General features: G+C 52.3%; 1 protein-coding gene and 1 long non-coding RNA gene across 4 annotated transcripts in view; one reads left to right on the top strand and one right to left on the bottom strand.

Moving 5' to 3' along the window:
- Window positions 1-8,422: 8,422 nt before the first annotated feature.
- LOC118618322 lies at window positions 8,423-10,371 on the bottom strand. 3 transcript variants are annotated; one of them, XR_004957049.1, is made up of 3 exons: window positions 9,855-10,371; window positions 8,968-9,332; window positions 8,423-8,775 (listed from the first exon to the last, which is right to left on the bottom strand). It is a non-coding gene; the product is annotated as an uncharacterized LOC118618322 (long non-coding RNA). The 3 variants fall into 3 exon arrangements; XR_004957050.1 differs by having other exon boundaries at window positions 8,423-9,055; window positions 9,197-9,332; window positions 9,855-10,340; XR_004957048.1 differs by having other exon boundaries at window positions 8,423-9,332; window positions 9,855-10,350.
- An 18-nt stretch (window positions 10,372-10,389) lies between these two features.
- The window catches only part of SLC12A5 (solute carrier family 12 member 5), a 29,353-nt gene continuing 24,749 nt past the window's right edge, over window positions 10,390-14,993 (top strand). The window contains exon 1 of the mRNA XM_036244544.1: window positions 10,390-10,599. Coding sequence (XP_036100437.1) covers window positions 10,548-10,599 — 52 coding nt within the window. The 5' untranslated portion in view covers window positions 10,390-10,547. The remainder of the gene's footprint in view (window positions 10,600-14,993) is intronic.

The following is a 14,993-nucleotide window of genomic DNA, read 5'->3' as shown; positions in this document are numbered from 1 at the left end:
CATGCCTGGGTTGCAGGCTTGATCCCCACTGAAGGGGTGCAGGAGGCAGCCAATTGTTTTTTCTTTTTCTCTCTTCCTCTCTATCTAAAAATCAATAAAAACATATTTAAAAAAATAACATATGTTATTCCTAGAGGCCTGCCTGTAAAGCAAGTTTCAGGAAAAATGTTTAAAAGTACACTTTGCCTGAGATAATAGACAAATGTAACTAGTTAAGCACAAAACAACGACTTAAACAATAACCAAGGTCACAAGATGTTTAGTTTCTGCCTCTTGCTTTAAAGATAATATCACTTGATGTGTCTCTCACATTGATGTTTCTTTCTCTCTCTCTCCCTTCCTCCCTCCCTCTTTTCTACTCTATCTGAAAATCAATGGAAAAATATCCTCGGGTGAGGATTGAAAAAAAAAAATAACATCACTGATGCACAATTATGAGATATTTTGCAGAATCTTGGTTCTGCAACCTAGTGAGATCATCTGACTACAGTGACAAAGACACCAGACAAGATGATGTCAGAAACTAAATCAGACAAAGGAAAATTGCTGAGGCTTGCACAAGAACTAGCCAATCAGTTTCACCCATGACCCCTAACTCCTAACCCTTGATCTTGGCCAGTTTTGAAAGCCATGAAGGAGTTTGGGTTTTGATCAAAAGTTATCAAGGAGTTTGGATTTTGAACGCTAGTTTGCTGTTTTCCTGGCTTGGTGCCCAGCCAATAAATTTCTTTAATTTTTCCACTGCAAGACTCGGTGTTCAGTGTTTGGCTTTGCTGCATGTTGAGTGGGCAGACCCTCTTCTGTTTGGAAACAATAGTAGCTATCCCTAGTACAGCACTCACTATATGCCAGCACTGTTCCACGTGTTTTCTGTGTCAACAGAGCTAATCCTTAAATCAACCCTGTGAGACAGGTACTATTACCATATAGGTACTGTTCTTATTGCCATTACCCCCTGCCCGATTTTACAGATGAAACTGAGGCACAGCTCACCTGAAGTCTCATAGCTGGTGAGCGGTGACAATGGGATTTGAATGTATGCTCTTGGTGAAGAGAAAAGCAGGCAGTGTTGGGGAACTACAAATGGCTCAGAACTCATGTGTGTGTTTTTAGCAGGTGGATGAGAGGGGAGCAGAGAAGATTCTGGAATGATTGAGGTAGGAATGGTGGGTTGGACTAGATGAGAGAAGGTCTGAATGCCAGGCTGAGGAGTGTGCACTTGACCTCAAAGGATGACAGAGGGACTTGACTGAAGGGTGGGGCAAATGAGTGGAGCAAATAGACATCCTGGATGCACACACTTCAGATTTGATCATCTTCTGGACCCAGGGTTCAAATGAGAGTTTAAGGAAGGGGTAAGAGAGCTTCTCCCTAGGGTTCTCTGGGTGGAGCGCCTTGCTCCTAACTCATCCATTTCTTGTTCAGGAATGATCAACTCCCATTGGCATTCACAGATTCCTTATTGTGGCTTGTTTAAAATTCCTCTGGACCCCTGACTCTAGATACTGTTCCATTTCTCTACTCCCCATCCCCATCTGTAGTAGAACTTCCTCAAAATATGGATTTCTACTCACTGTCTCCACTTTCTCAATTCCCATTCTCTCAGCTACTTCTAGCCTTGCTCCCACCTTACTACACCACTGAAATCAGTCTCTTCAAAGCCACCCATATGACCTTTCTGCAGCCAGATGCAAGGGAGACAGTGGGTACTCCTCTGTGCTCACATACCATCTCTCAGGTTCTTTGACACAATTGATCATGCCTTCTTCCTGAAAATGTTCATCTGGTCTCTGGGACTCCTCTTACTCCTGTCTCTCCTCTTACCTCACTGGCTGGGTCTTTCTCTTTCCAATCTCTAATTGATAGTGTGCCCTTGTGCTCAATCCTTGGACTTCTCTGTGTACACTTATCGTCTGTGATCTTGTCTAGCCCCACAAGCTTGAAGTAGCATCTCCAAAATTTTATCCCCAACCTTAGCCTTTCCCCTGAGCTCCAGACTTGTAGGTTCAACTGCGGACTCTGCATGATCCTCGCATGATTAATAGGCTTCTCAACCTAACAAATCCGACTGAACTCTTGGGCTCCACCTTCCAAACATGCTTCTCCATCTTGCTTCACTATCTTAGTAAAAGACAGCATCATCTGCCCTCAATCATGCTTAAGCATGATTTTAAAAACCTGGTCAATCCTAAGATCTAGGAATCTGATAAACTCCTTATTCTAGGACAGTTTCTCAAACTCGGCACCACTTCGTGCCAGATAGTTCCTTGTGAGGGACTGTAAAATGTTTGGTGTCCTCCTCCAGGAGGTAGCAGGATCGATCCATGGACAAATGCCAGACTCATTCCGACTCAGTCCTCCTCCCCATACCATGGACCTCAACGTGGGGTGGGGGGAGTGCAGGGAGATGATGGTAAACCTGTGGCTCATGGTCAGGCAGCCTTGGTACAAGCCTAGATGGTGCAAGTTGCCTCTACCACCAGATGCCAGTACCATCCTCTCTCTGGTTGTGACAACCAAAAATGTCTGAACATTGGGAGCTCAGCGGGCACTAGGACCCTGCGCGGCGCCGCATCCGGCGGGGGGTTGGAGGGAATCCGCATTTTCTGCCTCTTAGAGCCAAGCTGCGGCCACTTGTACGATCCGGACCGTAGCGCGGCCTTACGGCCCCTTTCCCCACCATGAGCCTCAGGTTCACTGTCACCTCGCTGCCCCCCGCAGGGCCCGCCGGGACCCCTGACCGAGAGTCCCACAGGCATTCGGCCGCTGATGTCTGCCACCTCTCAGGGGAAGACGCCAAAGGTAGAGGCCGCAGGGGGCGGGGCCTGAATGAGTGGGCGGGGCGAGAGAAGGGGCGGAGCCACGGTAGGCGGGTCTTCTGCTGGAAGGGGCGTGGGTTCCAACCGCAGGCTAGAGCGCGGAGAGGAGCTGAGACCTAGCGGGGCTGGAGAGGAGAGGGATGGGAAATTGTGAAGGGAGGGGCCAGATTCGAGGTGGGCGGGGCCACGGGAAGACATTGGAGCCAAAGACGAAGGGCCGATCTTGTGATGGAGGCGATAAAGTAAAGGGGGGCTGGACACTAAAGGGGCGGGCTCATCTCCGGTAGGAGGCGTGGCCAGAGGGGAAAATGTGGAACCAGGGGACGCAGAGGGCGGTGTGATTAAGGGTTGGGTACGGAGCCAATGAGAGGAGGTAAGACTAGCTCGGTTTGGGGGCAGAAAAGGGTGTGACGAGAGGGAAAGGGGGTGGGCCAGGAGGATAGGAGTGAGATCAGGGTGGGGGTGGCGTTGAGGGTGGGAGGAAAAATGAGTCCGGATTGCTGAGGCAGGTGCTGGGTCCGTCGGTCACAGGTGCGTGACAGATCCTCCAATCTTCCGCCTCCCTGGAGGCATCGTGGACAGCGCCGGGTAGCCGAGGAAGGAGACGGTAGAAAGGGAAGTTAGTTTAGACATCGGGCAAGTAGATCCTGGGAGGATCCCATGGGGACTCCAGTCCTGACCCTCAGGGACCCACTTAGCTCCCTCTGCTCCAAGACCAGAAGAGATGGATGGAGCCAATTCCAGAGGGATTGGGGGCGTCTTCTTCGAGGGCCCAGTGCAGTAGTCTTGTGATGGAAGTTGCAGGTAGGGTACAGAAGAGAGAGGAAAGGCAGGATCCTTCTAGCCTTCGGTGAGAAATAGACATCCTGGATGCACACACTTCGCAGGGGGCTCTTGTTGGGGATCCCCCTCCCTGGCTCTGTGCCGCTCAGGTCTAGGAGGAACTTGGCGAATCCGCCTGGAGTGGCCCCTGCGCCGGGAGGAGGAAGAGCCTCCCCGGGCCGCCAGGGGTCGCTGATGAGCCGCAGGTGAGCTCACCCAGTCTCCAGCAAAACTAAGCACCTCAAACCCTAGAGGGGCCCTTCAGGGGTTTCTTTGGCGAATCTCCTCATTGTATAAATGACCAAACTAAGACCTAGATTTCCACTGGACTCCAGCCCATGAACCAATCGCTTCCTGGACGTGGCCACCCGGATTTCTTGGGCTCCTTCCACTCTATCTTTTCCATAATCTGTCTGCCCTCTTTCTCATTTTCATGAATGTCCTTATCATCCTTGCAGATTCAAAAGTCAACTTCAGGAGCCATTCTCAGTGCCTTCTTTCCTCTTTCCAATGAGGGGGTCCTCATGTCTTGACCACTCCATTTCCCAAACTCCTGAATTTGGCCACATTTTTCCTGTCAACATTACCTTGGTCCAAACCTCCATCATCTGTCACATGGCCACCACCAAGCCTCCTCACTGGTCTGCCTGCCTTCAATTCTATCCTAACCACACTCCATACATGATTCCCATTGCTTTAGAATAAAGGCCAAGCCATCATTCAAACATGTTCCTCGTGGGCTCCTGGTATACTTGATCGTGTTCATCTCTCCAACTCCATTAGCCAGGGAAACTCCTACTCACTCTGTAAGTTATTTAGCTCATTTAACCTCTTCTGAAAAACTTTTTCACTTTCCCTCACTCTGAGACAGAGGCAGTCATTCCTCTTCTGCCCACCCACTGCATCATTAGGGCACAGTGGATGGAATGTCTCCTGCAACTCAAGGGCAGGGACAATATCCTTTTCATTTTAAAAAATATTTTTATTTAATTTATTTACTTATTTATTTTTAAAGTATAGTTGACATACAATATTATATTAGTTTCAGGTGTACAACATAATGTAATTTATAAAGTGATCACCATGATAAGTCTAGTAACCATCTGTCACCAAAGTTATGATATTATTGACTATATTCCCTGTGCTGTGCATTATATCCCTGTAACTTATTTTGTAACTGGAAGTTCGAACCTCTTAATCCCCTTTGCTTTGTTCACAAATCCCTCTACCCCCTTCCTCTCTGGTATCCATCAGTTTGTTCTCTGTATTTATGAGTCTGTTTCTGTCTTGTTTTGTTTGTTCATTTGTTTTATTTTTTTGATTCCACATTTAAGTGAAATCATATGGTATTTATATTTCTCTATCTGACTTGTTTCACTTAACATAATACCCTCTAGATCCATCTATGTTGTCATAAGTGGCAAGCTTTCTTTCTTTTTTGTATGTCTGAGCAGGGACCATATTTTTTAATTTTTGCGTTCCAAGTTCTAAGTCCACAGCCTGGCACTTAGCAGGGACTTAATGCTCATCAGATGAGAGGGGGAGAGGCTGTAGGGTCCTGCTTCTCCTGCCCCTGCCTTCTCTCCTCCCATTCCTCACCCCCTGACCTGAGAATGAGACGGTCCTCTCTCATCTCAGCTTTCAGTTTGGAGTGTGCATGTATCTGTGCAAACTGTATGTGAATCTGGAAAACTGTGCTTGCGGCAGAGGTCTTGTGTATATGTCTTTGTGTTTCTTGAGGGAGGAGCATCCCACACTAGCTCTAATGACCTCTGGGATGGTCAATAAGTCAGTACTTATGTGTGTCACTGTATGCCAGTGTGTTGTTGGTGGGCATGTTGATGTGTGTATTTCTGTGTCTATCTGTAGGGTGGGTACCTGTGTGCTGAGTTTATTGGATGTTCCACCTGGAGAATGATTTGGGTGACTTTTAACCTCTTAAGGACTTGAAACAGACTCCAGTACCTCCTCCTTGATATATCATTGCATGGGGAACTGGACAAGGGTTCCTTAGGGAAACCAAGTATCTGATGGTGTCTTTCCCACAGCTGTTCTTATATCAGCCCTATGACCCTAAGGAGGTACTCCCCCACCTTTTGTTCTCACTCATGCCCACAGGGAGAGATGGCAGCACGTACAGGGTAGGGGAAGGCTTGGAGGAGGTTTTGCAGGTCTCTTGTGTATGAGCATTGCCTTTCATTCTGGACCAAGGGAGGGGAGTTTGTCCCTGGAGGTGCTTCCTGCTGCCAGGAGATCAGCTATAGGTGGGAACATGACTACAGGGATGAAGGAAGCAAGTTAGAGGCTGAGCCTTGAATCTACTGGTAACCCTGTGCTGCAGCCCCATGCCTCAGCTGCCTCATCTATACCATGGGGAGACTGATGGCTGGATTGAAGTGGACCTGACCAGTTGTTGTAACTCTGAGCTACTCCCCTGCCCCTTTATACCACTCCCTGCTGTGCCTCCGTTTTCATTGAGGAAGGCAGGGTACTAGAAAGAGCCCTGGGCCTGGGTTAACACTAACAGGAATTGGGATGTGTCCCCATAGAGTGAGAGGGAGCCAACTTATGCTCCTTCCAGGACGATGGAGCAAGACCACAATAGCCCATCCATGCTCTAGCTCAGACTCTTTGTGTGGCTTTGCTTCCCCTCTCTGCACCTCAATTTCCTCATCTGTTTTATAAAGGAGTTGACCAGGAAACTGTATGAGGGTCTTTCTAGCCATAAACAGGCTAAGATTCTTTGATAATCTGGAAGGATGAAGTCCTCTGCTTTTCCCATACCCAAACCTATAAATTGGGAAGAATGACCTGGGTTATTGGTGTAAATATATGATTTATACCTGTCCAAGAAGTTCTCCAGTCACCTCGTCCTCAAGTCAGGGCTCAGAGCCTCACTGCCCAGTACCTCAGCCCAAGGTGAGCCCTGGGAATCTCCATGGCAACAAACTGGTTATGAACGTGGCTGCAGTTGCTATGGTGACAGGCCTCTCTCTCTCTCTCCCTCTCTCTCTCATCCCCCTCATCTCCCCTCCCCTCTTCTCAATGAACCAGAGAGATCTCCAGGCCTCGGCTCTCTAGGTGGGGTGGGGGTGAGGGTGGGTGCAGTGAGAAGGGGGTGCAGGTTGAGAAAGAGGGAAGATGGGCTGAATCTGAAGGGGAATGGGAGACTGTTGGGGTGCCACTGTCATGGTGATAGGGCTGCAGCCTGTTAATTAGCCCCCGGTTGCCACGGAGACAATGGTGGTTGATGTGCTCTGCTGTGAGCCTTGTGTGTGGGGTGTGCTGTACTCTGGACTCATCAATTCACTGAGAGGGTTTGGGGTCTGGAGGACAGGGTGTGCGGGGGAGAGAAGAACAGATGAGGGAGTTCAGGCCTTGGCTCCATGGGGTCAGAGCTGGGGGTTGTAAATTAAGTCCTGGGGTAATGATATGGGCATAAGGATGGACAGGGATTGAGTCACTAGGAGGAACACTATGCCTGCTTTCCATGAAAGAAGGACCCAGTCAGGTGGCCCCAGCTTCCTCGAAATGGCCCCTCATTTTGGTTCAGCGGATGGAGCCCTGGGCTGGAGGTAGGGGAGCTAATTCTAGTCCCCAGTCTGCCACAAGTCCACCTCATGAAGAAAATTTGCACACTTCTATTTCTAGACCAACTTCCTTCCCCATAAACGGTGAGTGATAAAAAATAATTTATAAAAGTCTCTTCTAATTCCCAAATCCTGATACTTAGGAGGCAGCTTCTCTGAACACTTTTTCTCTCTGAGGAACATAAAGTGGGAGAGGGGGTCAGTTTTAGAGACTCAGAGTTCAGAAACAGGAGCCCGCTCAGCTCTGCCTCTTGTGTGCTTTCATGAGAGGGTTCCCCTCTCCCTAGATATTCCTAGGGCTCTAGGAGGGGATGGAGTGCTGAGCTGGCAGCCACGTTCCTGGGGCTCAGAGCTGAGGGACACCTTGCTGGTGACCTTACTGGCCAAGCTGGCAATGCATGAGGCTCCTGCAATGTGTTTTCTCAAAACCTCACTGCAGAGCATTGGCCTGGGGCCAGAATAGGGACCAGTCTCCTTGAAAGGTGAGGGGTGTGAAATGAAGGTCTGGGGTCTGCCCTTGGGGCTGTGACTTCACTGAGTCTGAGCTCCTTAGGAAGGGCTCCTTGGCATTAGTCTGAGATACTGGAAAGAGCACTAAGAGTTTTCAGAGGGAAGAAGTTCCATGGATTATGCAGCTTCACCCTTTCATTTTAAAGATGAAGTTACTGAATCCCGAGAGAGGACCCCCATCTTGCCCAGGGATACACAGGGTTCTGGGGCAGAGGACAGGATAGCAGCATTATTTCTTGAATTCCAGATGCCTCATGAGATAGGAACTCTCTAGAGGGTGGACAGATTGGAACCCAAGGGAAGAGGAGTCACTCCTGTCTTCACCTGTACTCCCTTGGGATGTAGGTTTCCCTCGTGGATGGGTTCAGTCCCGAGGTGGCTAGGCCTCTGGGCTACAAATGAAAGACATATCCCCAGGAGAACATCCCAGGTCTGAGTTTGCTGGGGGTAAAAAAAAACCCCACACCAACCCTCTCAGCACTTAATTTATTTCACAGCATATCCCCGGCAAGCATACTACCTGTTTTACTATGTTACCTGTCTCTACAGAGGAGTGGAAAACCATAATGCTGCTACTGGTGTGTGTAGTGGAGTGCTCAGAAGTTCTTGAACACTAGGCTACTCTTCTTTTAACCCCTGTCACCAATCCAAACTTATTTCACTTTTTTTTGTTTGTTTGTATTTTTTCCTCTTGGAAAGCTAAGGTGAATTTTCACACCTGCCTGAAAAGCTAGCTCTTCACCCTGGTGTCCTTCCAGCATCCACAGAACCCAGTGGCAATGATACCTTATTGATGGGTCCCTCAGGGGCTCCTCTCAGTCAGCCACGGAAGACTGTGGTTGCCTCAGTCTGAAGCCACCGACAAATGCGGGCACGGGAATCTCAACCGAGAGCCCTGTCCATGGTCCTGAAAAGTCACATTACCAGAACTGGATCTCCAGTCACGTGGATGGCTTTAAAGGACTTCTAAAGGCCTTCTGGGCCCACCTTCAGTTGCAAGCCAAGAGGCCACTCCAGTCTGGTAATTCTGAAACCTGAGCACAAGAAAAGGAACAAAGTTCATCTCAGACACAGTCCCTGTTCCTTTTTTAGTAGCCACGATTCAGAGGTCTTCTTTATTGGAGACAGGGGCAAGTTAAAAAGAGGTTGTGTTCACACACACACACACACACACACACACACACACACACACACACGAGCAGAGTCCTAAACTGCAATAAAGCAACCTGGATCCTAGACCAAGTTCTTCTATTCACTGGCATTGTGTCCACATGTAGTCATTTATTTCTCCTCTTTGGGTCTTAACTTTCTCATCTGTAAAATGAAAGCTGTGCATGAGATAAAATGATTAATGTCATCCCTTCCAGCCCAGGAACTCTTGTGGAACTTAGAGGGCTAGTGGTGGGGGCTAGCTAGGGTGGGTCTGAAAATCATTTACCCTTAATCTGTTCTTACCCTTTGATGTTTAGATCTTTCAGCGACTCAAAGTGTCCAAACCTCTGATGCTACTTTCTGAGATGTCTCCACCACAGGCTCCAGCCTGGATCTAGGGGTGCTGAGGGGTCCCAGGATAATCAATCTTCTAGGAGACCTGTGTCAGGCAAGGGAGAGGAACACAGACAGCATGTCAGCTCTGGAATTCACAGAAAGCAATCCTGGATTAGGGGATTAGACACTCCTGCCCCAGGAGAAAATCTGGTCCCAAACCCACAGGCGGCCTCATTCCCCCCTCCCCCATTCTGTCCCTGGCTTGCCTCTGACTGGTCTGCCTTCCCTAGAGCCTGCACCGTCCCTGGTGGGGAGTCAGCGTTCCCTGGAACCTCACTGATGCTTTTTCTCCTCTTCACCGTGTCTCCTTCCCAGTGTCATTCCACAGTTAGAGGGTCCATGTCTGTGGACTCCAGGGATTTTTCTTGGGGATGAGGTGCTAGGATTCTTGTCAGTCTAAGCACAGTGAGAGGGTTCATTGCAACTCCTCAGGCTCCAGTTCTCCCATTTTAAGACTGGATGAGCCAGATAGTTCAGCCCAGTGACCCCAAGCCCCCTCCCCCACCATGGGTGCAGCACAGTGCTTCAGTTAAAGCTCTGGCCTCTCCACACCCCCAGCACCAACCTCTTGAACAGCGATATGAGAGAGGGTCTGGCTCTCCACCCCTCTTCAGGGCTTGCTTCCGGGCTTTGCAGACAGGCTCTCCAGGGACCCATATTCCATGGTGCCCCACCCTCGAAGTCTCATCTTCCCCCTAGGGGTCGTCCCAGACCCCTAGCCAGGCAGCCACTGCGGGGCCGCTTCCCCGCGGCCGCGACCTAGTTCCCTGCCGTTATTTTTAGGGCGCGGGATGGCACCTGCCCACGTGCCGGCCCCGCCTGCGCCGGAGAGTGGGGGGGCGGGCAGAGCTGTGTCTGCTCAAGGGAGGCGAGGCCCCTACCCTCTGCAGCACCCTCTCTATTCCACCCGTGCAAGCCCTCAGTTTTAGTGCGAGGGGTCCACCAGGCGAGCTCTGCCCGCCCCTCGTCCCCTCTTCTTCCTCCCTCCTGCTCTCCCCCCCAAAACCTCGCCAGTGGCTCACGCCTCCTGCATACGGGATGAGGTGAGCAGCGCCGCCGCTGAGAGGGGGCGCGCGCGGGTGTGAGCGTGTGTCCGTGTGCGAGTGTGTGTGCGCCGGGCGGGCGGGCACTGCAGCTTCTTCCTCTGTGGAGCGGAGGGCGAGAGAGAGCTAGAGCGAGCGAGAGAGCGGAGAAGGCGGGCAGAGGGGCGCGGGCGAGGCGGCGCAGCCATCCCCGGGCCCGGCGCGGCGCCGCCACCATGCTCAACAACCTGACTGACTGCGAGGACGGCGATGGGGGAGCCAACCCCGGTAAGCAGCGGTACGGGGGCGGCGAGGAGAGGAGGGCTGTGGGGTTAGAGGCAGAGCGGGGGCCGCCTCCTTCAGAGAAGAGGCTGGGAATGACTGGGGCGGTGGGCGCCCACGGCGGCCTGGAGCCATGCTCCATTGGAATGCGCTAGGCGCTGTCCGAGGTGCTGGAATGCGCTCCGCCTGGGGCAGGGCTGGGGGCCGAGGGGTTGCCATTGCCCACTGATGGGGGGCGGGCAGACGTAGGTTAATCGAGCGGGGGAGGCGGTGGGAAGGGTATGGAAGAGCTAGAATGGGCTGACGTGGAGCTCGACGGGCGGAAAGAGGGCTTATTCCTCCCACAAGGGACCCCGGCGTCCTGGCGCAGAGTATTGACTGGTGGCGTGGTGGTGGTGGGGGAGCACAGTCTGCTGCAGTCCCTCGCTCTGAGACTTCCAGCTGAAAGATGAAGGGGAAGGTACCTCTGAGGGGTTGGAGCCATATGACGGTCCCGTCCCGGCTGCGGTGTCTCCTTATGAGGACACTTGGTGCAATCTAGGCCCCCTCCCCCAAAGCTGCCTGAGGTCCGACTTCAGAATGAAGCATACCTCCCCCGGAGATTTTCAGCTCTACTTTGCGGAATCTGCCTCTTCTTCTCGCGTCCCCGTGGGTTCCTATTCAGGACGGGAAGCAAGATCACCCTCCTTTCTTCCCTCTTTCCCCTTCCTCTCAGTACCCTGGGATGGCAGTGAGGTTTCCAGGGCGGGGCAGGGGGGAGTCTTTTTAGTCAGTTCTGCTAGCTTTCTCGGTAAGGCCTCAGGAATGGGGTTCCAGCTGCTGAATCCCCGGCGCCGCGGCGCGGACACTGCGGACGCGCTGCGGTGGGTGCGGAGACTCGCTAGGAACCGATGGGTTTGGAACAAGTCCTTGCGCTGCCTCGGTTCTCCCCCGCCCTCCTTCGCTGTTTCCCAGCTCCGAGGTCTTAGGGGCCAGCCACCCCGTTGGGCTCCCAGGCCCCCCGCCGCCCCCCAGCGGTCTCAGCCATCCATCACGGCTGTCAGCCGCCCCCACCCCCCACCCTCCAGCGGCGCTGCGTCCCTTGCTCACTAGCGCGCCTCCTGCTCCTGCTGTCTGCGCTCAGTGCCTTCAAACGTTCCCCTGGGCATTGCTTGACCCTCTGGGCCCAGACTCTTGCAGATCTCCCCAGGGGATGGCCGAAAGGTCCCAATGGCTGAAAGAGTGGGGTCTTCCAAGGACTGGCAGTCTTGACTTGAAGTCCTTCGGATCTTGAATCGAAATCAGAGCCAAGTGGCCACTTGGGAAGGCTGTGGACACCAGGGTCCCCAATCCTTTGTCTGAGACCCACTCTTCTTCTCTGGGTCTGAGTGGTATACAGGGGTCTTAACTACTGGCTGGTCATCTCATCTATCTCCCCAGTGACACTGGGGTTGCCTCATCTCAAAGCTTCCCCCCTCCCCAACAAGCTTAGTCTGGGGCGGGGGTGGGGGCCAGGGCGGGAGGGAGGGTTTGGTTAAGTGGAGTCTGCATCAGCACCGGGCATCCCAACGCTGATGCGCAGGGAACGAGGAGGGGTCATTTCTGCCTAGAACCCCCTTCAGATGCCTCCACTATGAGGTCAGGGGCTCAACCTGAGAGATAATCTCTCTACTAGCCTAGAAAAGGGGTATGGTCCGATCCCTGAGGTTGGTGCCTTACTGAGCCTTGGGGTTTCCATGGGGTCTCAGGAGGCCTAGAAAAGAGGCACCTATGTGTGCAGAGAGGGAATCAAACTAGGAACTCCCTTCACTTCTATATCCTCCTTATTAGTTTCTAGACTCTGAATGTAGTAAGACCATCTGGAGACCCTTTCTCTATAAATAGTGTCCAGGACCTGGAACTAGAGTGGTCTGAACTTGGATCAGGCGTTTTGAGTCCCAGAGAGAGAGAAGGCCTCTCAGAAGCAACTGGAGAAGATGGTTGGGGGCTTTAAGGACCTGCTGGGGTTGTGGGAAGAGGAATCCTCAGAGGAGAGTCCCTGGCACCTCTGATCTTAAGTTCTTGAGGATGTGGGTGGGAGGAACCTGGGTGTTGACCTCGGGGAGATAGGAATGGCCCAAGTGAAAGGACTCCTCTGGACTAAATAAGAATCCAAGGATATTATCTCTGGCCTCCAGGTCTTTTTTCGTTGAGGTCTGACGCCCTTCCCCACTGCCCCAATCTCGCTTGGGGATTCCCCCAGGCCTGGCCCCAGGCCCACCGGGAGGAGGCTCCTTAGCCGCGCCGCTCGCCTGTTTCCTCCCCGGGAGCTCTGGCCGCCGCAGCTTAATTGAAAGCCGATTCGGGCTGAGAGCTCCCAGGGGGCGGGGGCGGGGGCGGAGAGGGCTCAGCCTCAGTCTGGCCCTACCTCTCTTGCGCGCGCCACTGGGCGCTCCCCCGCCGTCCTGACTGCTGGCTCTAGGGAATCTGGATGAGTTCCCCCTTCGCAATCCTGCCCCTTTGAGAACTCCTGAAGCTCAGCCACCCCATACTGCCCCCAACCAGTGCGCCTGGCGTTCCAGGGAGGGGCAAAATCAGCTCTGGCAGACGAGGCTGGGAGCCTGGCGTCCAGTCCAGTCGACTGGTGGAAAGACAGGACCCAGAACAAGCCTACAGAGCCGCCCCCTCCCCGACCCTTATCTCCTGGCTGAGATCCTGCCTGGAGTCTGGCTCCGCGCTGCGCGCCGCGTTACATAAGCGGCTGCGGGCGCGTGGCCGGCTCTGCGCTGCGCTCTCGGCCCGCGCGGTCGCCTTGGAAACCGGTACCGGGCTACCTAGTTGCAGAGTCTCCAGCCAGGACTCCCCACTTCCTGCCCCGCACGCGCCCCGGGCCTCCACGAAGGAAGAGGGGCTTGGGAGGGGGCGTGAAAGGCAGAGAGGAGGGGCCCTCCTGTCTGGTTGTCTTGGCCCCGGCGCTGCGTGGAGAGGAACCCAGTCCCACAAGAGACCGGGCCCCTGAATCTTGCAGCTGGGGAAGTCCAGGCTGGGAGGGGCACCACGTATGCTAATAATAGCCGTGATCGTAATAGCAGCAGCAATAGCTCCACTCTGTGCCAGGCATACACTACAGGCATCACTTCGCTTAATCCCAACGGTCCTCTCAGTGAAATACGGTTATTATTCCGTTGTACAGGAGGAAACTGAGGCTTAGAGTTTGAGTTGCCCAACATGGCAACACAGCCAGTGAAGCTGGGACTAAAACCTAAATTTTGACGCTAACCTTTTTTCTTAACCACTAAGAAATGTGTCTTCTCATTTCCCCTCAACCCCACTAGTTCCTATCATAGCTAGGTGAGAACACAAGACATCTTGTCAGCATTTTAAAAGGAGAAGTAACCCACCTCGCTTTTATTTCTCCTGTTCTCCGACTCCAGACAGCTCTTCTGAGACCCTGGGGTCAGGAAGGGAGCCTGGGGAAATTTCTGTCCAAAAACTTTTTTCTGAGCACCCATTATGTGCCAGGCTTCTACTGGGAGGGCAGATCTACTATTCTCAGGAACTCACATATGTGAGAAGAAAGCGCAGGTGGTGGCCCCCTGTTTGGGGACCAGGAGTACCTGACTTTGATGGACAAGGTGAAGGTGGTGGGCAGGAGACAGTGAGTTTCCTTTGGGCCTCACCTCTTTCCCCCTTTACAATTTTGAGTCAGGATGAGATTGGATTTATAACAGGTCATTCTTTGGGGATGGACCCTGGCTGGACTAAGTGAAGTTTCCAGGAGGTGAGGAGTTTGGGGAGGATTTGGACTGAAGGAGAGAGAAGAAGGGGGAGAGAGAGGGGAAGTGGAAGAGGGAGAGGGAGAGAGATTTTAGGAGATAAGAGCACAGGTAATTCAGAATATGTAGGGCCTCAGCTTCACTTGGACTTCGGTCTGTGGGGAGTTTCTGCGGGGTCCAGGGAGAGATCTACTACAGGGATTCGGCCCTGGCACTGAGGAAGGGGGATGGCTGGAGCTAAAGGACTGTGCCTATGGGGGTCCCTAATATCTCTTGTAAGGGACCCTCTCCTTGATGGTGAAGAGACTTTCTCCTTGGGTGATCTCATCCAGGCACATGGTTTCACACACTTCCTACACACACTGTTTTATTTTTATTTCTTAGTTACTCCCATTGCTTTCTCCTGCCCAGCCTCTTTGCTGGGTCTCAGATGAATCTGTATATCCAAGTGGCTTCTAGTCTTATTCAGTTGAGTGTCCTACAGTGCCTCACTCTCTATCAAATTCAGCATATTCTCTACCTCAATCTCCCCCTTTCCCATTTATTAAATAGCACCACAACCCACCTATTTATCCCAAACCACAGGCATTATTCTAGATTCCTCCTTTCTCCACTCCCAAACATCTGGCATAGAGATATGTGCCAATAATTCCCGTCCACTGTCCT

This window comes from Molossus molossus, unplaced genomic scaffold (assembly GCF_014108415.1).
Source record: "Molossus molossus isolate mMolMol1 unplaced genomic scaffold, mMolMol1.p scaffold_m16_p_6, whole genome shotgun sequence".
Taxonomy (NCBI): domain Eukaryota; kingdom Metazoa; phylum Chordata; class Mammalia; order Chiroptera; family Molossidae; genus Molossus; species Molossus molossus.
This window is presented reverse-complemented; position numbering and strand designations above follow the sequence as displayed.